General features: G+C 33.9%; 2 protein-coding genes across 3 annotated transcripts in view; one reads left to right on the plus strand and one right to left on the minus strand.

Annotated features, from left to right (window-relative positions):
* Positions 1–20,924, plus strand: part of LOC100371745 (phosphatidylinositol-3,5-bisphosphate 3-phosphatase MTMR4-like) — a 45,584-nt gene extending 24,660 nt beyond the window's left edge. The window contains exons 9-16 of the mRNA XM_085491081.1: positions 169–339; positions 663–774; positions 1,268–1,463; positions 1,830–2,015; positions 2,414–2,584; positions 3,749–5,053; positions 11,829–12,025; positions 15,629–20,924. Of these exons, the coding sequence (XP_085347207.1) occupies positions 169–339; positions 663–774; positions 1,268–1,463; positions 1,830–2,015; positions 2,414–2,584; positions 3,749–5,053; positions 11,829–12,025; positions 15,629–15,806 (2,516 nt within the window). The 3' untranslated portion in view covers positions 15,807–20,924. The remainder of the gene's footprint in view (positions 1–168; positions 340–662; positions 775–1,267; positions 1,464–1,829; positions 2,016–2,413; positions 2,585–3,748; positions 5,054–11,828; positions 12,026–15,628) is intronic.
* Positions 20,925–21,415: 491 nt separating this feature from the next.
* Positions 21,416–25,099, minus strand: part of LOC100371895 (serine/threonine-protein kinase TAO1-like) — a 38,090-nt gene continuing 34,406 nt past the window's right edge. For both annotated transcript variants that reach the window (XM_085491082.1, XM_006824268.3), the window contains one exon: positions 21,416–24,839. In XM_085491082.1, the coding sequence (XP_085347208.1) occupies positions 24,633–24,839 (207 nt within the window). In that variant the 3' untranslated portion in view covers positions 21,416–24,632. The remainder of the gene's footprint in view (positions 24,840–25,099) is intronic.

The raw sequence follows: 25,099 nt of genomic DNA on the forward strand, positions 1-25,099 counted from the left end.
TTTCTGTTTTAGAGAGAAACACCCAGTTTCACAATTCTGTGTGCTATTTAATACTGTAATATCAGCACCTCATCTTTTCTTCCAGACAATAATATCCATTGATGTAACATTAATCAACATTTATGCAGAACACTGACTGCTTCAATATGTTTTGTGTGTTTATTTTAGCCATTACAGGTGGTGACGACAGCGATGATGATAACAGTATGCTCACTGTACCTCATATTTGTGAGGATGACCCAATCCAAACACAGGCTAAAAAAGTGTTAATCATTGACGCAAGGTCATACACTGCAGCTGTAGCAAACAGAGCGAAGGGCGGTGGATGTGAATGTGCAGGTTAGTTGCTGCTCACTTGTTGCTTTTGTCAAATCCTTGTAAATGGCCTGTAATGTGTATGACTTAAATGTACATACATGTATCATCTTTTTTGTGTGTGCTTTACAGAAATTTTGATAATTAAATATTATTATGTTTAAGGCAAATGAATGATGTTTGCTCACACATATAGACAAGTTAGAATATACATTGATTAGCCACTGTGTCCATAACACTTGCTCTGTTTACTTGATTTTCATAACATCGGTATCCCAAAAGATGAAAAATATTTTTACCTAGATATCGCATTTACTCGTAAACTGTGTGTTTGCTTTGTTTTATAGAATACTACCCGAATTGTGAGATACAGTTCATGAATCTTGCAAACATTCATGCTATCAGGAAGAGTTTCCAAAGTGTGCGAAGTCTATGTGCAATATCTCCAGATCAGTCCAGGTGAGTTGTATCTACAAACGTATATTATATGACATGGTTTTCCAGCTTAGTTGAAGCATATATACAAAGCAGGTTTGCGGATTGTTGGTTTCTTGTTAGCAATCTTGGCCATTGTTTTGATATTAAAGTCTGTTCTTTTTATTTCCTAAATGTATTTCCAAATCTGGTCTACAGAGGGGGTTATTTCATTAATGTATACATCAGTAACTTGATGATCAGTCACAGTGAATCCCAAATTTGGAACAATTAAGGGATATTTTCAGGATAGAGACATGTTTGAAAAAGAAAGTTGGTCAATACTGTATTGTTTCTATTCTAAAACATGTATTGCATTTGTCTTGAAGTAAAGGCATGTATAAATACTGTATATGTGCTATTTGAAGTACATCTCTAAAAGAGGTGTATGTGTTGGTATGATTTTAATGATTTTAGCCGATCTATTATGCAGAAGGTCATTAGTGTGTGTAAATAAATGTTGTTTTGTTCTTTTCAGTTGGTTATCAGCATTAGAGAACACAAAGTGGTTGCAATACATCTCCTTCTTACTGAAATCTACCCTGACAGTAGTCAGTGCCATTGAGAAAGAGAAAAGGCCTGTGTTAGTTCATTGCTCCGATGGCTGGGATAGAACACCTCAGATTGTGGCATTGGCTGAACTACTGCTGGATCCTTACTATAGAACAATAGAGGTAGTGGCAGCTTTTCATCTTTTTATAGTTGTGTGATGTATTCCTAGTTTTGGCATCTTACAATGCATATGCCATGCGCCTCTAAGATAAGATTTAGTAATGTTTTGGAACAGTACATAATAATAATAATAATAAAGACCAATCTGCCTCCTCTCTTGCATGCTATAAGAAGTGGGCGGGAACTTCATTCTGAGCACCCTGAGCACCCCAAGTCTATTACTTCAGGAATTGCCGTTGACTAATTAAAACTGTGAAGGACAAATTTTGCATTCAGGTGGAACATCCATAAAGCAAATATCCTTGATGACTTTTTAGCCCTGACCAAGCAAATTAATAATTATTGTACTCACATTCTATTTAATCCAGGGATTTCAAGTGTTAGTGGAGCGGGAATGGTTGGACTATGGACATAAATTTGCAGACCGGTGTGGACATTCTGTGAACAACGACGACATCAATGAAAGGTGTCCTGTCTTCCTGCAGTGGCTAGACTGTGTTCATCAGCTACTAAAACAGTTTCCATGTGCATTTGAGTTTAACGAAACTTTCCTGGTATGTGTATATTAATGAAAAATGACATTAAGAATTGGGAGAGTGATGCTTATCAGTAATATTGTTTCAGTTGTGTGTGAAATTTGTTGCAGTTTGGTTATAATGCTTAATTCCTCCACCCAGCAATGCAAACATTTTGAAATATATATGTATATTATATTATTCGGCTATATTTAAAGCAGGGGAGTCGTCACCTGCGCATGCGTCAGATGGCCATAGCGTCATTGTTTATAAACAATCGTCTACCTATGAGCCTTTGCGTTTTTAGCTTGTGTTATTGTCGCTTGGGACTCAATTCCAGAGCATGCGCAGGTGACAACCTACTCGCTTTAATCAAGCTACATTGTTTGTGGACTTCACTTCACAATCATTAAACTGATTTACTCTGTTGTTTTCAGGTGAAATTGGTTCATCACACGTTTTCCAGCTTGTTTGGAACATTCCTTTGCAATAGTGCCATGGAACGACACAACTGTAGCATTGCAGATAGGACCTGCTCAGTGTGGTCGTTTGTCCAAGTCTATAAACACCAATATTGCAATTTACTCTATTCACCCCAAGACGAACAGGTGATGTGTTTTTTATTGCATTTACACAAAACCAAGTTACTGTAAAAATGACTAATTTTCACTGGGTTTAAATTTCACTGATTTACCATTTCAGGCATATTCAATGAGTTTCAAATTCACGATTTTATTATTTAGATAATGTGTTCTATGCTCAATTTTACATATTCACTGGATTTTAATTTAGCGCATTTTCCAGTCAGCGAAATAAGCAAAATTAAAACCCAGTGAATAATTACCCCTTTTACAGTACTGTATTTTCTCTATTAGAAGTGTTTATTCTTGAGTAAATGACAGCGGTGCGTCTGTGTTCAAACTAAGTATATTATAATGATCCAGTTAAAAAATAAATTTTAGTTCATGTGACCTTTTCATGTGTAGAGCAAATACATTAGCATATTTAGCAGTCTATAGTAGCCGTTAGTATATATAATGTAAACTAATTTCATTTATCGAGATAGTGAAAATTGCAAAATTTAGTAGCAGTGTAATTTTTGGATCACTGACCTTGAATTTTCGTCTTTACAAATGGCATAAAATCTTGACAATTTGTAGCTATGCAAATTAAACGGTTTACAGGAATCATAGTGGCTACAGTAAAAAAAATTGGCAGATCGTTTCCTACCAGAAAGTCAGTGTGGTTTTAGATCTGAACGCTCAACAGTAGACATGATATTCTCATTACGCCAGTTACAAGAAAAATGCCGCAAACAACAACTACCCCTACATATTGCATTTGTGGATCTCACCAAGGCATTTGATACAGTCAGCAGATCTGGACTGTACATGGTTTTGAAACGAATAGGATGCCCACCAACACTTCATCAGTTAGTTGTGTCATTCCATGAAGATATGAAAGCTAGTGTTCAGTTTGATGGCTTAACATCTGACAGCTTTGACATAAGAAGCGAGGTCATTTTTAATTAAAATTTTTCAATTGCATGTCCAGTTGCAGAGCTCTAATTTCAATATGTACTGTGGTTGTATATTTTATTATAGTGACAAAGACATGTGAATCTTTGGAAAAACATAATTTGACACACTTTGCATGAATTTAAAATACAAAATATCAGGCTGGACTCTCATTTTCCCTACACGTAGAACTGAAACTAACTATGTTTTGTCTGATTAATATACAAACATTGAACATTTTTTGTTTCTCATCAGGTGCTATGGCCTTCCTGCCATATGAGGAACCTTCATCTGTGGACTAACATGTTTATGTTCAACTCCGCTCCAGCTTCTCCCGATGATAATTTACATATGCAAATTAGTAGCAATGCAATTGATAACATCACTGCTAAAGTCTTGAAAAGGCATCGTACTCGGTCATGTGACGATATTCACGAAGCAATGAACAAGGATGATGATTCAAGGGCAGTCAATGCTGAGCATCAAACAAGTGGTCTTGTGCGTACTTCCAGTGATCCGAACCTGCGTGAACATGTACACGATTCTGGACTGATGAATGACAATCAGATTGGGAACAGCGTCACAAAGCTGACACAAAGCAGTGAAGGTACGACTGAGAGCTTAGTGACTGCTCCGGAAACATTAACTGATGAATTTACAAGCACTGACAGTGAAAATGGCAATAGTGATTCTGCGGAAGTTGTCGAAAATGGTGTGATTTCAAGCGCGGATGAAGAAGATTTGAGCAATGGAGTAAATGGGGGTGACATTACATGTAACGGTACTTATAATGGTTTCAAAGAAAGCAGTGAAGATGAAGAAAGTACAGAGTTACAGCCGCTGAAGAACTCTAGTCCAGTTATCAAGATGGTGGAAACGCTTCAAGTGAATGGCACTTCAGGAGAGGAGATAGTTCGAGATAATAACGTCTCCCCAAATGCAATGGAAAGCTCAACTGAAACGTTAACAGGCGATTCAGGATGTAAAATAAACGGAGAAATTGTTACGAAATATGTTGAGAAAGACACAAATGAAAATAGCAAAGAGGATGGGCAATCGGATCAACTAGGATTAGAGCTAGTGAAAACAAGCACTGTGAGCACTAGCACTACTGATATCAGTGACTCTTGTATTGATTTGAAAAACCCTAATTTACACGAGCCTGCCAGTCATGGACACTTAGAACATAGGCACATTCCTCAACCTTTAAATTTGCACACCAGTACCAACGATACCAGTAACGGGTGTGTAAATAGTAACTATATGAATGGAAATAATACTAGTCCCACAAACAGCTCAGAATATACTACTCCCAATCTCAGCCCTAGGGTCGAAATTTTGAAAAAAGGCGATTTTGGATGTGCAATCAGCAGTCCGTATCCCCGGCTTGATGCCGATGGTTTGACTTCATTGCCAGATAGCGTTCAGGAGCGGCTCTTTGAAATTGAGCAGAAATACAGGCGTGAATTGGGATACCTGAGAAGAGAGCTTCACATGACAAAATTAGCTTTTCAAAATAATAAATTGCCAGGATTGAATGGCGAAACAAAAGAAGAAACGGTGAGTTATTAACTTTATCTCGACACATCTCGTGTTCTGGAGCAAAGCCCTTCTTAGTTTATAACATGCGTTTTCACTCTGTGCTATAAAGATGCACTTTTAATGTGATTAAAGATATTCTTGTTGAAATATTTGATTATTACGTGAAATACTAATAGAATGAATATGCGCAGATTACGGGGAGCATTTGAAGATTCTAAGTGTGGCTCAAAGTATTTGTGAGAATCCACACACATCAGAATACTATTCAAGATTGTTAGCAAAGTAAATTAAAATAATCTACCCTCAAGGACTTTATTTTCATTTGGAATTTATTTTTGCCGAAAGGATGAAGATATATGAATGATCAGAGTTTGATTTTAAAACGTTATCAAAAAAGATGGCATGCATGAATCAGCATTAACTTCCGATCTGCTGTGACAAGTTTTATTAACCAGGACACATGGCTGTGTAAGCATAAAATCAGCAATGAACAACGCCATGTTAGACTGTTCTTACCAACCAATCAGGTGTGCACATGTGCAACGTAACCATCACTGTACATTTTATTTTACTGGTACTAGTCAAACTAAATGAGAATTCTTAAACATAATAAATTAAGTGACAATAAAGAAACCTCATGTACAGCGGGAGTATCGACCAACACGCAGCCGAGGTCGATGCGACGGTGTACTGTCTGAGTGCATACTTTGAGGTATCCTCGTTATAACTTTATCATTATACATTCTTCCCTTCTAAGGATACATCATGGGAATGCCGAAATCAAAAAAAATTTAGAACAGAATCAGCGAACTTCTTTGTCTGGAGTCTGTTCAAACCCTGGTGGCAGCCATGTTTGTTTTGCATAATCATTCCATATTTGAAATTCACATTTCTTTATATGGTATGATTAAAATACCACTAAATTACGACGTGCTGTAACTTATGGCGTTACAGCGACAGATGTATAATAATAACATTAATTGGCATTAGTGAAATATTTTGAATGTTTTACTAATATCTCTTCAATCTAACTTGTTTGTACTTATGATTTGTTCTCCTTCCTTCTCTCACTTTGCTGACTTGAATGGTATTTATAGCATGCAAAGGTAAATCAGCATTCTGCTTGCATATTTTCTCTGATAGCTACAAGAGTTGTTGTGATTAAATGTCTAAAACCAAACATAGTCAAAATAACATTTGGCTATTAGAGTAACTGTGAAAAATGTATTTTTAGACAATTTAAGTAGCCTGTATTCTTGCCAATTTAGCTAGCCTGTATTCTTGCCAATTTAGCTAGCCTGTATTCTCACTAATTTATCTAGCCTGTATTCTCACTAATTTATCTAGCCTGTATTCTCACTAATTTATCTAGCCTGTATTCTCACTAATTTAGCTAGCCTGTATTCTCACTAATTTAGCTAGCCTGTATTCTCACTAATTTAGCTAGCCTGTATTCTCTCTAATTTAGCTAGCCTGTAATCTTGCCAATTTAGCTAGCCTGTATTCTCACTAACTTATCTAGTCTGTATACTTATTCATTTAGCTAATTTAGCTAGCCTGTAATCTTGCCAATTTAGCTAGCCTGTATTCTCACTAATTTAGCTAGCCTGTATTCTCACTAATTTAGCTAGCCTGTATTCTCACTAATTTAGCTAGCCTGTATTCTCACTAATTTAGCTAGCCTGTATTCTTTCTAATTTAGCTAGCCTGTATTCTTTCTAATTTAGCTAGCCTGTATTCTCACGAATTTAGCTATCCTGTATTCTCTCTAATTTAGCTAGCCTGTATTCTCACTAATTTAGCCAATTTAGCTAGCCTGTATTCTCACTAATTTAGCTAGCCTGTATTCTCTCTAATTTAGCTAGCCTGTATTCTCTCTAATTTAGCTAGCCTGTATTCTCACTAATTTAGCTAGCCTGTATTCTTTCTAATTTAGCTAGCCTGTATTCTTTCTAATTTAGCTAGCCTGTATTCTCACGAATTTAGCTATCCTGTATTCTCTCTAATTTAGCTAGCCTGTATTCTCACTAATTTAGCCAATTTAGCTAGCCTGTATTCTCTCTAATTTAGCTAGCCTGTAATCATTCTAATTTAGCTAGCCTGTATTCTCACTAATTTAGCCAATTTAGCTAGCCTGTATTCTCACTAATTTAGCTAGCCTGTATTCTCACTAATTTAGCTAGCCTGTATTCTCACTAATTTAGCCAATTTAGCTAGCCTGTATTCTCTCTAATTTAGCTAGCCTGTAATCATTCTAATTTAGCTAGCCTGTATTCTTACTAATTTAGCCAATTTAGCTAGCCTGTATTCTCACTAATTTAGCTAGCCTGTATTCTCACTAATTTAGCTAGCCTGTATTCTCACTAATTTAGCCAATTTAGCTAGCCTGTATTCTCTCTAATTTAGCTAGCCTGTATTCTCTCTAATTTAGCTAGCATGTATTCTCACTAATTTAGCTAATTTAGCTAGCCTGTATTCTCACTAATTTAGCTAGCCTGTATTCTTTCTAATTTAGCTAGCCTGTATTCTCTCTAATTTAGCTAGCCTGTATTCTATCTAATTAGCTAGCCTGTATTCTCACTAATTTAGCCAATTTAGCTAGCCTGTATTCTCACTAATTTAGCTAGCCTGTATTCTTTCTAATTTAGCTAGCCTGTATTCTCTCTAATTTAGCTAGCCTGTATTCTCACTAATTTTGCCAATTTAGCTAGTCTGTAATCTTTCTAATTTAGCTAGCCTGTAATCTTTTCAATTTAGCTAGCCTGTATTCTCTCTAATTTAGCTAGCCTGTATTCTCACTAATTTAGCCAATTTACCTAGCCTGTATTCTCTCTAATTTAGCTAGCCTGTAATCTTTCTAATTTAGCTAGCCTGTATTCTCTCTAATTTAGCTAGCCTGTATTCTCTCTAATTTAGCTAGCCTGTATTCTCTCTAATTTAGCTAGCCTGTATTCTCTCTAATTTAGCTAGCCTGTATTCTCTCTAATTTAGCTAGCCTGTATTCTCACTAATTTAGCCAGTTTAGCTAGCCTGTAATCTTTCTAATTTAGCTAGCCTGTATTCTCTCTAATTTAGCTAGCCTGTATTCTCACTAATTAAGCTAATTTAGCTAGCATGTATTCTCACTAATTTAGACAATTTAGCTGGCCTGTAATTTTTTTAATTTAGCTAGCCTGTAATTTTTCTAATTTAGCTAGCCTGTATTCTCTCTAATTTAGCTAGCCTGTATTCTCACTAATTAAGCTAATTTAGCTAGCATGTATTCTCACTAATTTAGACAATTTAGCTGGCCTGTAAATTTTTTAATTTAGCTAGCCTGTAATTTTTCTAATTTAGCTAGCCAGTATTTTCACTAATTTAGCTAGTCTGTATACTTATTCATTTAGCTAATTTAGCTAGCCCGTAATCTTGCCAATTTAGCTAGCCTGTATTCTCACTAATTTAGCTAGCCTGTATTCTCACTAATTTAGCTAGCCTGTATTCTCTCTAATTTAGCTAGCCTGTATTCTCTCTAATTTAGCTAGCCTGTATTCTCACTAATTTAGCTAATTTAGCTAGCCTGTATTCTCACTAATTTAGCCAATTTAACTAGCCTGTAATCTTTATAATTTAGCTAGCCAGTATTCTCACTAATTTAGCTAGTCTGTATACTTATTCATTTAGCTAATTTAGCTAGCCCGTAATCTTGCCAATTTAGCTAGCCTGTATTCTCACTAATTTAGCTAGCCTGTATTCTCTCTATTTTGCTAGCCTGTATTCTCACTAATTTAGCTAGCCTGTATTCTCACTAATTTAGCCAATTTAGCTAGCCTGTATTCTCTCTAATTTAGCTAGCCTGTATTCTCACTAATTAAGCTAATTTAGCTCGCCTGTATTCTCACTAATTTAGCCAATTAACTAGCCTGTAATCTTTATAATTTAGCTAGCCTGTATTCTCTCTAATTTAGCTAGCCTGTATTCTCTCTAATTTAGTCTGCCTGTATTCTAATTTAGCTAGCCTGTATTCTAATTTAGCTAGCCTGTAATCTTGCGTATTTAGCTAGCCTGTATTCTCACTATTTAAGCCAGCCTGTATTCTCACTAATTTAGCTAGCCTGTATTCTCTCTAATTTAGCTAGCCTGTATTCTCTCTAATTTAGCTAGCCTGTATTCTCACTAATTTAGCTAGCCTGTATTCTCACTAATTTAGCTAGCCTGTATTCTCCCTAATTTAGCCAATTTAGCTAGCCTGTAATTTTTCTAATTTAGCTAGCCTGTATTCTCCCTAATTTAGCCAATTTAGCTAGCCTGTAATCTTTCTAATTTAGCTAGCCTGTATTCTCTCTAATTTAGCTAGCCTGTATTCTCACTAAATTAGCTAGCCTGTATTCTCCCTAATTTAGCCAATTTAGCTAGCCTGTAATCTTTCTAATTTAGCTAGCCTGTATTCTCCCTAATTTAGCCAATTTAGCTAGCCTGTAATCTTTCTAATTTAGCTAGCCTGTATTCTCTCTAATTTAGCTAGCCTGTAATCTTGCTAATTTAGCTAGCCTGTATTCTCACCAAATTAGCCAATTTAGCTAGCCTGTAATCTCGCTAATTTAGCTAGCCTATATTCTGTTTTTATAGATTATTTGTATTTTCACTAAATTAAAATAATTCATTTTTTGAGCCAAATTTGCTACTACTGTAGAAAACTTTATTTTAGCCGAAATTAATCTTTCCTTCAGCGAAAATTAATTCCAAGCGTAAATAAAGTATTTTACAGTTTGCGATGTACCATATTTGCTCTTTTAGTAGTGCATTTGCTTACATAAACTACAGAAGTGTTTCTATGGTCATAATTAGTCAATGATTTAGTATACAACAAATGTCATCATTGCTTCACATGAGCTTCTATTGGAGATGCAATTATAATAGAACTAATATGGTAACCACTATTTCAAAGTTGAAATAATTTGGAGACTGAGTTTTTGAATTTCTTAAGATTGCATGTTAAAACCAAGTGTGATATGTACTTATTTGTGATACTTCCTTGAGGGACACTGTCATCATAACTTTACATTACTGTGCTATACTGGGACTCATGACATTTCGGTAATCATGCAAGCTATATACAAGAAATCAGATAAGACGATAAAACACTAAATATGTTGCCTTAGTGCATTTTTTGAGAACTGAATAGAGCAATGCGAGTGAAAACGTTAAGTTATGATGATACTGTTCCCATCATCCCTAGTTTAAATCTCTAATGCATGTGTTCCTCTGTTCTTGAATGTTGCGTGAAATGTGCAGCTATTCTTGCTACTTGGAATACTTTTACCCAACTAAGTCTTGATCTAGTGATTCATAATAATGTAAATATTAACAAAGTAGTTAAAAGCCTTGATACATATTTAGCTTGCTATGCTTTGTGCATTCATCGTCGAGTGCACACTTACACTGCAGTGTGTCTGAAAGAAAACTGATTGGTTTATATACATTTAATACTAACCTATCACTGTCACTGTTTTGCTTTTAAAAAAAAGGATCTCCGCGGCTACCTAGTAAAAAAGGTGACAATTTTGAGAGCACTACAAATTCTTGGTATTTCGTTGAGTGAAATGCTCTGTTAAATGACAAACAAATGAACATCTGGGGTGCCCAAACTTGAGTTCATTGTAAGAGTGACTTTGTGATTTCTCCCTAACTGTAAACCCTAATTGACAGCCATTTTAGATTGAAAAATTGACAAAGTACCGGTACATACAATTTCGGTGCATAATTCAAGAACTAGTTTGAGTAGCTCAAGAATTTAATACAGCCGTTCACAACGAATAAAAAAAAATTCATGAAATTCTGATCCCAAGTGAAAGTTGTATTCCCACTTTGGATGATCTGTAGAAAACCTCTCACTGACCCCATGTAAGCATTATTAAGGGTGTTGGTTTTTGTATGGTTCATAAGAAATTTTATCCAACTAAGTCTTTTTTAGCTCCGCTGTCGACTTTGTCGAGCGGAGCTTATCATATGAGTGATTGTCCGTCGTCGTCCGTGTCAATGTTTTACTTTTTCGACTTCTTCTTGAAAACTACAAGCCTGAATGCTTTGATACTTGGTGTATATGTACCTTGGGTAGACCTCTCTCAGATTTGTTCATTTCATGATGATATCTTCAATTCTCTAATTTTGGTGAATATTTTTGTCATTTTTGGTAAAAAGTGATATTTTCGACTTCTTGTTAAAAACTGTAAGTCCGATTGCTTTGATACTATACATATTGTTCATTTTCTAATGATGTCTTCAGTTCTTTAATTGAAATGTGCATTGCTAACAGCGGAGCTATCTCAGCCGATAGGCTGCTTGTTTAAAATACTTTAAAAGCAGTTATTTTTACTGACATTTCATTTCACTATTTTGATGTTTCTACACTACACTGGGTTTTAATTTCACAAACTTGGCAGGGAAACAATGAATATTATTGTTATTCTATATATTCTCATAAATTAAATCAGTGAATTTTACTTATCAGCAAAAATAACAAAATTATAAATCCAGTGAATAACTAATGTGTTTAGAGTAATCTCAAGATTTGTCGCCATAGCAACTAATTTTATCATTATTCATGGTAATAACAATAATCAGTGGGAGGTGTTCTGCATATAATACAAAATGGGTATGCCACTTTAATACTCAATTTCCTTTATTCTCAGTTCAACACAGAGGACACCGGCAGGGCAAAGAGTAGAATGGTGGAACACAAGTTAGAGGAAAAGTAATAAGCGTATTATGGGAAGAGTGTGAAGAATTTTCTGTTTTGTATTTCACTCTCTAGATTTCATTACCTGACTCTGTTGTAAGTGGTGAGCACCCGCCGCAGTCTAACTGCAGCTCACTCATGTCTGATTTATCATGGGAAAAAGTGGAAGAACGTGATACTCAAGTGACTTTATGGGTTCCCGATCATGCTGCTAATCGATGCTTTAACTGTGATGCATTGTTCTATATGCTTCAACGGAAGCACCACTGCAGGTAAGTAAGGCTACATACACCACAGATGATTGGGTGAGGCATTTAGGATGTGTGTAAGTCGACCAATCACTCCTCTTCTATCTTTAACACACTTGTTCGTATTACGCAAGTGGGAGGTATTTCAGAATGTCTATTATGTCACTGTGGCATTTATGTGTTGATATCCTAATTTTGCATAGCTTTGGTGTTAAAAGCCCGTTTTTTTGATACACGGCCAAAACATGGCTTGTCATCGTTTCTCAACTATAAAAGTCTTATTTTGTGTTCAATGTGACTGTGCATAAACGTGAGCCATACAGTCCTTTCTATAGGTCTTTTAAACTGAAGAACACTACTATATATGAACTACTTATAGATACGTTTTGAATGTCACGTTGTAAGAGAATTGCCCCCTGGAAATTCATAGTAGTGAGTATGCAATAATGCAATAGTGTTTTTGACTCCCATGTGCGAAGCACAAAATGGGAGTCTTTGCAGTTAGTGTGTCTGTATGTGTGTATGTGTGTATGTGTGTATGTGTGTATGTGTGTGTGTATGTGTGTATGTGTGTCCGACTGTTCCACTGCTATCTCAAGAACCATACATCGGTTTTTGATGAAACTTGGTGCATAGATGCTCTGGGCCAATGCGCAGATTTGATTAGGTTTTGGTAAAAATCCATGCTCGTTAATTACCTAATTTGCATGATAATTAGCTAATTTTTAGCTGTTCTATGACTGTTCCACTGATATCTAAAGAACCACTCATTGGATTTTGATGAAACTTGGTACATAGATGCTCTGAACATATGCGCAGATTTGATTAATTTTTGGTAAAAATCCGTGCATATTAATTACCTAATTTGCATGATAATTAGCTATTTTTTAGTGGTTCCATGACTGTTCCACTGATATCTAAACAACCACTCATTGGATTTTGATGAAACTTGGTACATAGATGCTCTGAACTAATGCTAGGTTTTGATTAGTTTTTGGTAATAATCCGTGGATACTAATTACCTAATTTGCATAATGATTAGTCAATTTTCGGTTTTTCCACTGATATCTCAAGTACTAATCATCACATTTCAATGAAACTTGGTACATAGATGTCATACGACACTGCACAGACCTGATAGTTTTTATGGTAATATCAGTACATATTAATTACCTAATTTGCATAATTAATTAATTTTCAGCATTTGATATAAGTAGTTAGCATTACATTTCAATGAAACTTGGTACTTACATACTCAAGGACTATGCAGAGATTGATTGTTTTCGATAAATATTTGTGCATATTAATCACCTAATTTGCATAATTAGTTAATTTTCAGCTTTTCCACGGGTATCTCAAGTACTAATCATCGCATTTCAATGAAACTTGGTACATAGATCCTTTAGGACTATGCAGAGACCTGATTAGTTTTAGGGTAAATAATTGTGCATATTAATTACCTAATTTGCATAATTAATTTTCAGCTTTTCTACTGATATCTAAAGTACTAATCATCATATTTCAATGAATCTAGAATTATGCAGACCCAATTAGTTTCCGGTAAATATTTGTGCATATTAATCACCTAATTTGCATAATTAACCAACTTTCACACTGATATCTCAGGTACTATACATCACATATCAATGAATGTACATGGATGCTGTAGGACAATAGACAGACCTGAATAATTGTGGGTTAAAATCTGTACATATTAATTACCTAATTTGCATAATTAACCAATTTTAATCTTTCACACTGATATCTAAAGTACCGTAAAAACTCCAAAATTTCGACTGGTTTTAAATAATTTGTGTTAGAAATGTGACGTGTTTTTAGAGTCAAAATTAAGGTGCATTTTCGGACGGTCGAATTTTTCAGAATAGAAATCAGCAAAAAAAAATGGGGATGATAGACAGTGTGCTTCATTAGTTTTTAAAAAATGCAATGTCCGTCAATTGACGTAAACTTCCTCATGTTTCACGGTAAAAGCAAAGGTCGTGGCCGAGTTGTAACTCAAAATCTAAACAAAGTCATCAATCAGTGAGTATTATGACAAGCAAAACAAAACATCAAGACGCGGAGAAGAGGTCAGCACAAAACTAATAGGTCAAAAGACAAAGCTGTCTCGCACTACCTAGGAAAACTTGCGAATGTTTGAAGTACAGGTACCCATTGGACAAAAGATGCATGGAAGTTTAGCAAACGATCTCCCCGACCCAGTGCAATGTATCCGGTTAGAATCAAAGCTCACGTGTCCCTTATTTGAGCACCGTACCGGTGATTTGAGGGACCAAATTCTGCCGTAAATTCGCCCTTGGATTAAAAAATATAATGGGATTTAAGAAAATAAAATGGGACTTTTAAGGTGTATTTTGGCGTCATTTTTCGGACATTTCAATCAATCCTGCCGGCTAAAATAGAGTCTAAGTTTTACCGTAGTCATTGACGTCTGTCTATTCAAGAGTACACGTGTATGATTTTTATCGTGACTAGCGTGAGCGGGTAAGCTTCCTTTCGAGAATGAGCTGTTATCACTGTGAACAATGTTAAATTATTCTTCAGATGACCAGTTTATTTTTTAAAAACAACTAATTTTTTTATTTAAAAAAAATCATGCCGTTTTCGCATCATCCAGCTTTTTGATTGGTTAATTAGCGATTTGACCTATTTGACCTAAGAGAACATGGCGGATATCCTACAGCATCAAACGTTTATACGAGACCGGAATCATTCGCTTACGATGAAACTAAGTTGACTTTTATTTGTATTTCATAACCATTCAACAAATTTATTTTGTGTACATTATTATAATCACTACTGAGTACAGTAATAATCAACAATTCAGAAACGCAGCATGCCGAGATTTTTGTGTTCGTTTTTATTTGAAACTTCGTTTATTTAGAATATATTTTCGTTACCAATAAAATAAAAATCTCTCAGTCAATCAGAAACCCGGATTCATGCCTTTGAGGAAGGTCCCGTTTGAACGCTCACATCGTTTTTTTTTTCGTTTGGGGGAAAACTAAAACTGGTCGCAATTTTCGAATAAGAATGAGTCGGCAATTTTTAGTGGAGTCGAAAATTTGGAGGTAAATAAAACACCGAAACCCGGCAAATAAATAGGCGGTCAAATTTTTAGAGGGGTCGAAATTTTGGAGTTTTCACGGTGCTAATTATTCCATTTCAATGAAACTTAGTACAAAGATGCTCTAGGACAATGTACAAACCTAATTAGTTTGGGGTAAAAATCTGTTCATATTAATTCCCTAATAAGCATAATAATTCATAATTTTTTGGTTCTAATCACATTTCAATTAAACTTGGAGACATAGATTTTCTGTTACATTGCGCAGACCTCATTAGTTTTACACTCAAATCTGGTCATATTAATTTTCTGATTTGCATAATTAGTTTTCAGCTAAGTAATTTCGAATTATATTTAATGTGTCTCCAATACTCTCAGCACATGGGAGTTCTTTCTAAGCTTTCTTTGATTTGTTTTTGTAAAGTGCTACTTTCCTCTGAGAATGAGGAATTGAAAGTTGGAAACAGACCTTCATGTCTCTACCTATCACCACATGTGCAATCTGTAGACTAATGCATTTATTCATATTCATTTTTCAGGAACTGTGGCCACATTTTCTGTGCCAAATGTTCAGATTACAAAACACCTATTCCAAAGGAACAACTCTTCGACCCAGTGCGTGTGTGCTGCACCTGTTTTGATCAGCTACAGGCAGAACAATTAAAAAAACTTGCTGAAATGGAACACGATCAACCAATCGCTGCTGGGGCTAAATAGCCTAAGTCAAGCAAGTCAAGAGGACAATGTTTTTGATTTTTTTTTCTTCTAAAATTTACTAAATTCATAATATTTACCATAAAAAAGGTATAAAGTCTTTTAGTATATATACTAGAATAATAGTATTTTGAAATAACTTTGTGACTATTGCAATATATCTTTTTTTCTTATTTTTCATGATTTAAAAACATGGTAATGAAACGATGGATTTCACTTTGCATGATAAATCAGACTAAACATAACGGATAAGTGAAATAAAATAATTATTAATTTGTATTAAAGTGGCAAGAAACTCACTACTGTATTCACTAAAACTTACTATAGACAGAAGATTGTATTTGAAGTGTCCTTCAGGGAAAGATACAAGTGTATTTCACGTACATTTAGAAAAGTTTTTCAATTTGTCTTTTAACCTTTTAAGCGCCAATGTTAACTTTTGTCATCGTCTTAAATTAAAACCTGCATCTTTTTCTTTTTCTTTCCATATTTGTTTCCAAAATTTTGATTAATACCTGTAGACAGTAGGAAATTACGTCTATTTGGTCTAAGACTATCAACAAGATTACCAAAAAATACCTAAAAATCAACAAAATGTTTCATCAGAGTTTCGGTGAAATAAATTCTGGCGTTCAACGGGTTAAATTAGCGTGCCACGGTTAGTTAGTTATACAGAATAGCTTGTTTAATTTAGTGACAATTTGTGGTGATTTCATTTGACTGTCCTTTTATGTACTTGAAACCAGTGATTTAAAGTCATGTTTATAAAACAGACTGTCCACTGGTTCTATTTTTCACATTTTTTGACATTTGGATATCAGGGCTGTATATAATGGAGATGTTAGTTGATAATTGTATTCTTTTTCTTGTATTTTTTTAAGTACTAAATATGCTACTTATTAGAAAGTTGTAATAATTCATCAATGTTGCCTTATGCGTGACCTTTAAAAGGTTGCACATCCTGGTACTTTCTGGGGGGCACATATTCACTGTCGATGAGAATTTTTCATTTTTACCCCCTCCCCTCATACATCCAGTTTTTCTTCAGGTTAAAATAAAAAATTAAATTTAAATTAAATTATTACTCTTATAAAGTAAGTTTTAAGATGTGTGATCTTTAGGTCTGAAAGTACCAGGATGTGTGACCTTTAGGTCAGACATAAGGCCTATTTCACCATGAAAAAAAAAAGTTGTATATTATGTAAATTTTTATTTGTTAAGTTTACCGAAGAAGATATAAATTGCTTCTTAGGTATGTGCTTATTTAAGAAGGTGTCTGTTCATCGTACTTTAATATGTGGTTGTGCATCCTGATTCACTTACCAAATGTATACTTGTGTGTGTTTGAACCATAGATGCAGACTGATCAAGCAAAAGACTAAAAAACATACAAACTAATGAAATTACTGTATTTGGTCTATTAGCAGCACTTACGTAAATGACATAGGCGTGATCTTAGTAGTCATATTTTAATAATCCAACATACAACAAATACAATTTATAGTTTATTGGCACTTTTTTCTGTAAGAGATTTTCTTCAAAGAAGAGCAAACGCATTTCATGAGATACTTTTTTTTTTGAAATTTAGTATTACTTTTTGTCAATGTCAGTGTAAGTGAAATTGATCAGATGTTAGTTTAGTAGCTAGCATCTATGCTGGACAACCTCATACTAAATTACAGTAGTATAAAATAGAGAAATTATCTGCTTGTAATTTGATCAAGGTGCTCTGAATGTCTAATCAATAACCCTTGATTTCTATATTTATAATATCAAAACTGTACGCATGTTTCTGTGTCACGTTATTAGATTCTAACATTTAGGATGTGAATTCTGTGGTTGCATGTTGACAGCGGAAGAATCCATTTTGTTATCTCGATAAATTAATTGCCTTTCAAAAATAGATTAATATTATTTTTGCCATTTTCAAGGGGGAATACTACTCAAGTGTGTATATTTTTTATACACGTGCATATAAACGTGATGTTATTTATCAGTGATATCAAAGTCAGTTTTTAAATATAACATTTCGGTAATATTCCAAAGTATGCAGATTTTATTTGCTATTAAAAAAAAGAAAAGTGTCTAAAATTCACTCTAGTTTCATGGATCACAATGAAAATAGGTTTGGTGAAGTTGAAATTAAAATAAATATACTCTGTTGTCTTTGCTCTGTTAGGCACATCTCTAAGCAGAAAATGGGATTCATTTCACCATCAACCTTTGAATGTTTCTAACAGAACCATGTAAATGAATGTCTTTTTCATCTTGTGGTTATCATTTACATCAACAATTTTTATCAAAAATCATTCTTATTTTGTGTGAATCAAATGATTGAAAAGCATACAAATATGAAAAAAGAATATGTCATAAAACGCAATTCTGACATGAACACACCCAAGTTATTGATGTGTGTACCTAATATAGCTAATACAATATTCATTTTCCAGGATATCGTGCAACATTTGGTGAAATGCACTAACATGTATTTTTTCTGAGTAACCTATTATTATTAATTGGTCTCCTGAAATAAATGTTATCACTTATACACAAATATAGTCTCTGAAAGTAAGAAAATAAATTTATAACTGACTGGCTATTGTTTGTAACCGGTAATCATTTATTTTGGTTCAGTTTTGGAAACTGAAATTTAAACTTAAAATGAAATTGAATTTTTTTTTAGCAACATGGTATTTTGGTCTGCTTGATACAAATTGTCCTTTGCCATTTTGCTCATTTTACTTGCCAGTTGGTAAATATGCAAGGGCATTTAATGTTGAATTTATCAGTATTTTATGCACCAATGTCATTCTGGTGCTTTCAAGGTTGTGTAATTTGTACAAATAAATAAATTGCACTCCCAGTAATTTGCTTATGCATGACCTTTAAAAGGTCACACATCCTGGTACTTTTGGGGGTACGTTACAATAAATGCAATGAAATGCTGTTGTTCAAAAATGGTTTACAGCAGGTGCAAACAAGATTAATACGGGAACTGGCAAACATCCTAGGAAAGTACTCTGTAAAATTGTAATATAGCAAGGGACCTTCTTATTGGGGCTATCAAATATTCAAAATTACGAAAACAATTTGCTACATGTTGTAACAATCTCGCTTCTCCTGGCGCCACTTGCTTTTTGACTAATTAATTTTTTGTCCAGGTACAGTATGGCAAATTAGCCTGTTTTATTATTGCAAAATTGTTGTGGCTATCTATACAAGGGAAGTTGTAAGTTGTTCATATGAATCTTGTTTACGTCTGCAATAACATTGCAAAGATAGAGGATTAATATTAGAAATTCTAATTAACGATGTGTGACCTTTATTGGGTCATGTATAAGGTCTATTTTATTGCAGCATACTCTTATAGCATCAACAATATTTGAGAATTGTTATATTTTTACTCATGTAAAGACCTAAAGCCTTTTTTTAAAGGGGTATCTATCAATCCCTGGGACTGCTTCATAGAATTGTAGGACATTTTTGTTTGTATTTTTTAATACAGGAAGTGAATGTTAGATTACTAGATACAACTTGAAAATAGTTTGTTGACACCATTCCCGCTCTCTTGCATCAAAAAGTCTGTTGAGTATTTTAGGATTTGTACTAAGGACCATAGTTTTCATGTACTGTAATTGTGGGGACATCTAAATCAAAACAAGTTGTATTGCACTAAGTGTAATGTTTTCTCTCTTTAAACATGCTGAACTGCAGTTCCACTTTTGCTGAAAACTGATGAACATGTAGCTTTGTCGTAACCCTGTCACTTTGCTTACCTGTAGAGGGCAGTGTGCACACACTACTAATTGCATGCTTGTAGAGGGCAGCATTTACCCTGTTATTTTGCATACCTATAGAGGGCAGCATTTAAATTGTTACTTTGCATATTTGTAGAGGGCAGTGTTTACACTGTCGCTTTGCTTGCCTGTAAAGGGGCAGTTTACAAATTGCATATAAATAGCACTAACAGATAAACCTCAGATCATTTATAGTATTTCATGCTTTCTCAGAGAACTTTGATAAAATAGTTATTTTGTAAACTTGGCATTGGTCATATGACAAGTCGGGATACAACTCGTGAAATACACTCTCCAACAGAAAGGGGCATTTGTGAGATGCATAGAATGATGCCCCTTTGAGTTTAGTAATAAATATTTAAGAGCATAAAAGATTTATATAAACGTGTTAACCTGTTTTTATCTTTTAGGAAATTTGATTTACACAAAATGTGCAAGTCATCCGAGTGAGAATTTGGAATATCTGACGTAATTTCATTTTATGAAATTTGTCAAGAAACTGATCCACAATACGCTGTGAGAGAACTATACTGCAGTCTCATTCTGATGACTCAAAATATACATGTACTAAAGATGTAAACGTGTTAGATTAAGCTACAATTTATGCTTTTATTTTTGGAATCTCATGTTCAACACCAAACTAGACAAAAATATGCTCACTAATAATGTGTGGGCAGTTTGGTTAATGTATTCAGTCAAAATAAACTCTGCTGTGCTGTTTACTGTACTCCACATTTTCAATCAAATGGAATTCAATCTTGTTTAGAAATTTGTATTGCTGGGAAATCTCCAACAAAAGCATAGCTGATGTAACCATTTGTTAATGTTTAAACTAAAATATTGGTCCAAAATGAGGAAGTCCAAGATATATAACGCAAATTATAGAAAAATTATATTCAGAAAACAATTATCAATTTCTAGAAAAATTAAAAATGAGTTTTATTGGTAATGGTTTCCATTATTTTTCTGAAATATGTTTTCATTTTTTTTTTTTTTTCAGAACAAGATGTTTTCACACCTGGCAATGTAAAAGGCCCAAAAGAAACTTGCTGGAAATGGGTTATTTACCAGTAAATGTAAAAACATAGTAATTGCTAAAAATATATAAAAAAGACCATTTTTACAAATCTAATAATTGCAGTGTTGTAAAAACGAATGCTTTGTGCATCAGTTTGAGAATATTTTTGTTCTAAAATTAGAATTTTCTGGGCCTTATTGTGGGTAATGAAATGTTGATTTCCAGAGGTTCTTAAAGGGTTATTGCTTTATCATTGTAATGCTCTTGTTGAAGTGAAAAATACAGCTTTATTGGTGACACTGGAAACATTTTGTCTGCTTTATTATTTGTGATGGTGCATGTATTGGTGTGTATGTATGTTAGTTTAATGAGAAAAGAACGGTTTGCAGGGTGTATATACATCAGAATGACTACCAGAACTTAACCACGTGCTTTGTTGCAAGACTTCATAAATCCCACTTGACATTCACGTTCCCACCCTTTGCCGAGACGAACTTGACAGAGTTATCCAAGCTGTCCCAGAAAGTCTGAATCTTGGTCTTAACTCCACTGATACCCGATTTAAATGAACCTTGGGGCATAGGTAGAATTGAATACTGATTACTCCAGTCATAGTAATTATCTAATTTGCATATACCGGTACATTTGTATTAGACAATGTTTGAGCTGTTGGACATATCTCGAAAACCATGTACTTATCAGATTTCAATGAAACTTAATACCAGTAGTATGTAGATGGCTCTGGGATAAACACTTTCTTTTAGTGACAGCACAAACATAAAACAAAAAATCAAACATCATTTCTGTACAGGTTTATTACTTTTTAACAAAATTCATGTTTTGCCATCTAGATTATTTCTATATTCAGGAGGTCCCTTGCGTAAAATGGACAGATATAGAGATTAAATACAAAAAAAAAGATTTTCTGAAAGTCTGGTTTCGGTTAGAAACATGTATTTTGTATACTATAATTTACTAAACCTTGGTCTTGGCAATTCAAATATCTTTTAATGTCACAGTTGTCTTACCATTTTTCAATACTGTATTTCCTCTATTATAAGCACAACTCTAAATCGAAGAATCTCAAATGAAAATATTCATGTTTAATTCAGCAGCAAATTATGAGACTTTTCACACTGCCGTTCGACAATATGAAATGCACATCGATTTGCTGCAAAGGTTATGCGAAAATGGAAATATCAGGGTAGTGTTTATGTCTTACCATTCTCTGAATTGAATTATACTTAATGATATATAACATGTAATACATTATAAAAATTGTGGTTTCTGTTTGATGTCTTCTAGTTTTCTCATGATGCAATACTTGGTAAATATTTCAACGTTGAACATGGAGACACCGAGAATAGTACATGTTCGGTTCTGATGCGTTTCTAATGCAATTACAGTAGGATAATTTTTTAAGACAACTTTGTATGGAAATCAAACATTAAATGTATGAAAATTTTCTACAAAATACACTAAGAGTGTGTAAACCAGCCCCTCACATCATGGGGAGGGAGGATCACAATAGCAATGGCAGTTTAATAAATTAAATAGACAAACATCCCAATCAACATATTGGGTTGTCAAAGTAAAAGGAAGACCTCGAAAAATTGTTTGGTTTAAAATGAAGCATACCATGTAATTTACATAAAGTTTGGGTTTCATACATGTCAAATACAACATTTTAATAGTATTACATTACATAAGTGTATTATTATGCAAAATAGACATTAAGATCCACAGTGTAAACAGCAATTATAAAAAAAAAAATTAATCAAAGAAAGCTTAGAAAGAACTCCCGTGTGCTGAGAGTATTGGAGACACATTAAAAATTAATTCAAAATTACTTAAACTTGAGATAATGATGGAAATGCAGAAAACTAATTATGCAAATAAGGTAACTAATATGAACACATTTAAGTGTAAAACTAATAAGGTCTGCGCAATGTAAAAGTAATAAGATCTGCGTAATGTAATATCAATGTACCAAGTTTCATTGAAATGTGATTAGAACCAAAAAATTATTAATTATTGTGCTAATTAAGAGAATTAATATGAACAGATTTTAACCCAAAATTAATCAGGCTGTCTATTGTCCTAGAGCATTTATGTACCAAGTTTTATTCAAATGTGATGATCAATACTTGAGATATCAGTATTAATTAATTATGTTAATTAGGTGATTAAGAAGCATAAATATTTACCAAAACTAATATGGTGTATAGTTCTACACATGTAGGTTCATTGAAATGTGATGAGTACTCTTTAAAAGTTTCATTAAAATTCAATGAGTGGTTCTTAGGACAAATTAACTAATTAAGCAAATTAGTAGTTAATATGCACAATAATTTATCCTAAAATTAATCATGTCTCTGCATAGTCCTAAAAGATCTATGTCGCAAGTCTCATTGAAATGTAATGATTAGTACTTGAGATATCAGGTGAAGGGCTGAAAATTAACTAATTATGCTAATAAGGTGATTAATATGCACAAATATTTCTCCAAAAACTAATTAGGTCTCTGCACAGTCCTCAAGTAACTATGTACCATGTTTCATTGAAATGTGTTCATTACTACTTGAAATATCAATAGCTGAAAATTAATTAATTATGCAAATTAGGTAATTAATATGTACTGATATTACCCTAAAAACTATCAAGTCTGTGCAGTCTCATATGACATCTATGTACCAAGTTTTATTGAAATGTTATGATTAGTACTTGAGATATCAGTGGAAAAGCCGAAAATTGATTAATCATTATGCAAATTAGGTAATTAATATAAACAGATTTTTACCCAAAACTAATGAAATCTGCGCATTAGATCAGAGCATCCATGTGCCAAGTTTCATCAAAATCCAATGAGTGGTTCTTCATATATCAGTGGAACAGTCATGGAACAGCTAAAAATCAGCTAATTATCAAGCAAATTAGGTAATTAATATTCATAGATTTTTACCAAAACCTAATCAACTCTGCACATTATCCCAGAGCATCTATGTACCAAGTTTCACCAAAATTTGATTAGTGGTTCTTGAGATAACGGTGGAACAAAAAAAGTGACATACATACATACATACAGACAGGGTAACTGCAAAGACTCCCCTTTGTGCTTCTCACACGGGAGTCAAAAAAAAAAAGCATGATAGCAGATTCTGTATTTCTTAAACAGTGTACAAAGGAAAGAGGTCTCATTGGCCTGTGTGCACCGGTAATAAAAGAGACACTACTTCAAGGCCCAGTATCTGTAATGTTATCACATTTTTAATATCATTGTACTTTATAATACTCCACTATATTTATTTTCGGGCTGATCGGATCACAGAATAATTAACCATATTGATTACTCTTGTTAATTGTACAGGGAAACGATCATTCAAATAAAACCAAAACGGTTGAATTATTTGATCAGCGCAGTGACAGAATTCCTATTTTGAGGAAATTCTCATGACGACAACGACACATGGACGACAACGACACATGGAGTATTATGTTTCAGTTAATAGGCTTGACTTTCTCTGCAAAAAATTTAAAACAATAATAGCACAATAGTATAAAGATTACAATTTAATTGGGATGCAACAACCCTATCTGTCTTGGTCAGCTTCAAAACTTGGGATTGTTTTTAAAAAAATATCATATAAATGTATGTGAGGTAATGGATGCTGAAAAGCTTTGTAGCTGTGAGCGAGATTCAGTTTAAAGATTTCCAGATGCACACAAAAATAAAATCAATCATTTCTATCAAAACTTAAAGATTAAAAAAAAAAACACATTGACATTAGAGGCTGTTCTGTTTCCTGGAAATGTGGTTGACTGTGAAATCAACGTATTTACAAGTGTCCCTTCCCCTTATGAGCTTCTTGCATGTTAAAATAGCTTTGCATTTCCTGAGTTTACTAAAGAAATCCACTCAGATTTTCGCAAAGTATTTAAAAAAAAAAAGATCAGCATTAATTTAGACTGCCAAGGGTGACACGTGAGAAGCATTTCAAGACTACGAGGATGGATTTACAGTGATCTGCCACCTGGTCCAGCGTCTCCGAAACCACCATTGGGGTCAACTGACTGGCGCTGCATCTCGGCTATCGTCATTGCACTAAAACCCAGCTGTATGCTTTCGTCATCAAATGTCTCAATCTCTTTTGCTTGACGTTCGTGTAACCTGCGTATCCGCTCTGACTTTTCATTCTGGAACTTCAGTTTGGCTTCTTCCATCTAAAAAGTAAACAATGTGTTGAATAGAGTGTGAATGCCAGAACGCCAAAATTTGTTACTTGTGAAATTAAACAGTTTATACTATTCTGTACGTGTCAGATAATGTTTAAAGGGGAAGACGTCGATCCCAGTCGAACACTTTAAAACATCTGATTCATGAAACTCAAATATCAAAACAAAATATGTTCGTGCACTAACATCATATTAATTGAAATTGCGACTATTCACAGCAAAATAAGTATTAGTAATCAACTTGAATT

Source organism: Saccoglossus kowalevskii, chromosome 16 (genome assembly GCF_978046115.1).
Source record: "Saccoglossus kowalevskii chromosome 16, keSacKowa6.1, whole genome shotgun sequence".
Taxonomy (NCBI): domain Eukaryota; kingdom Metazoa; phylum Hemichordata; class Enteropneusta; family Harrimaniidae; genus Saccoglossus; species Saccoglossus kowalevskii.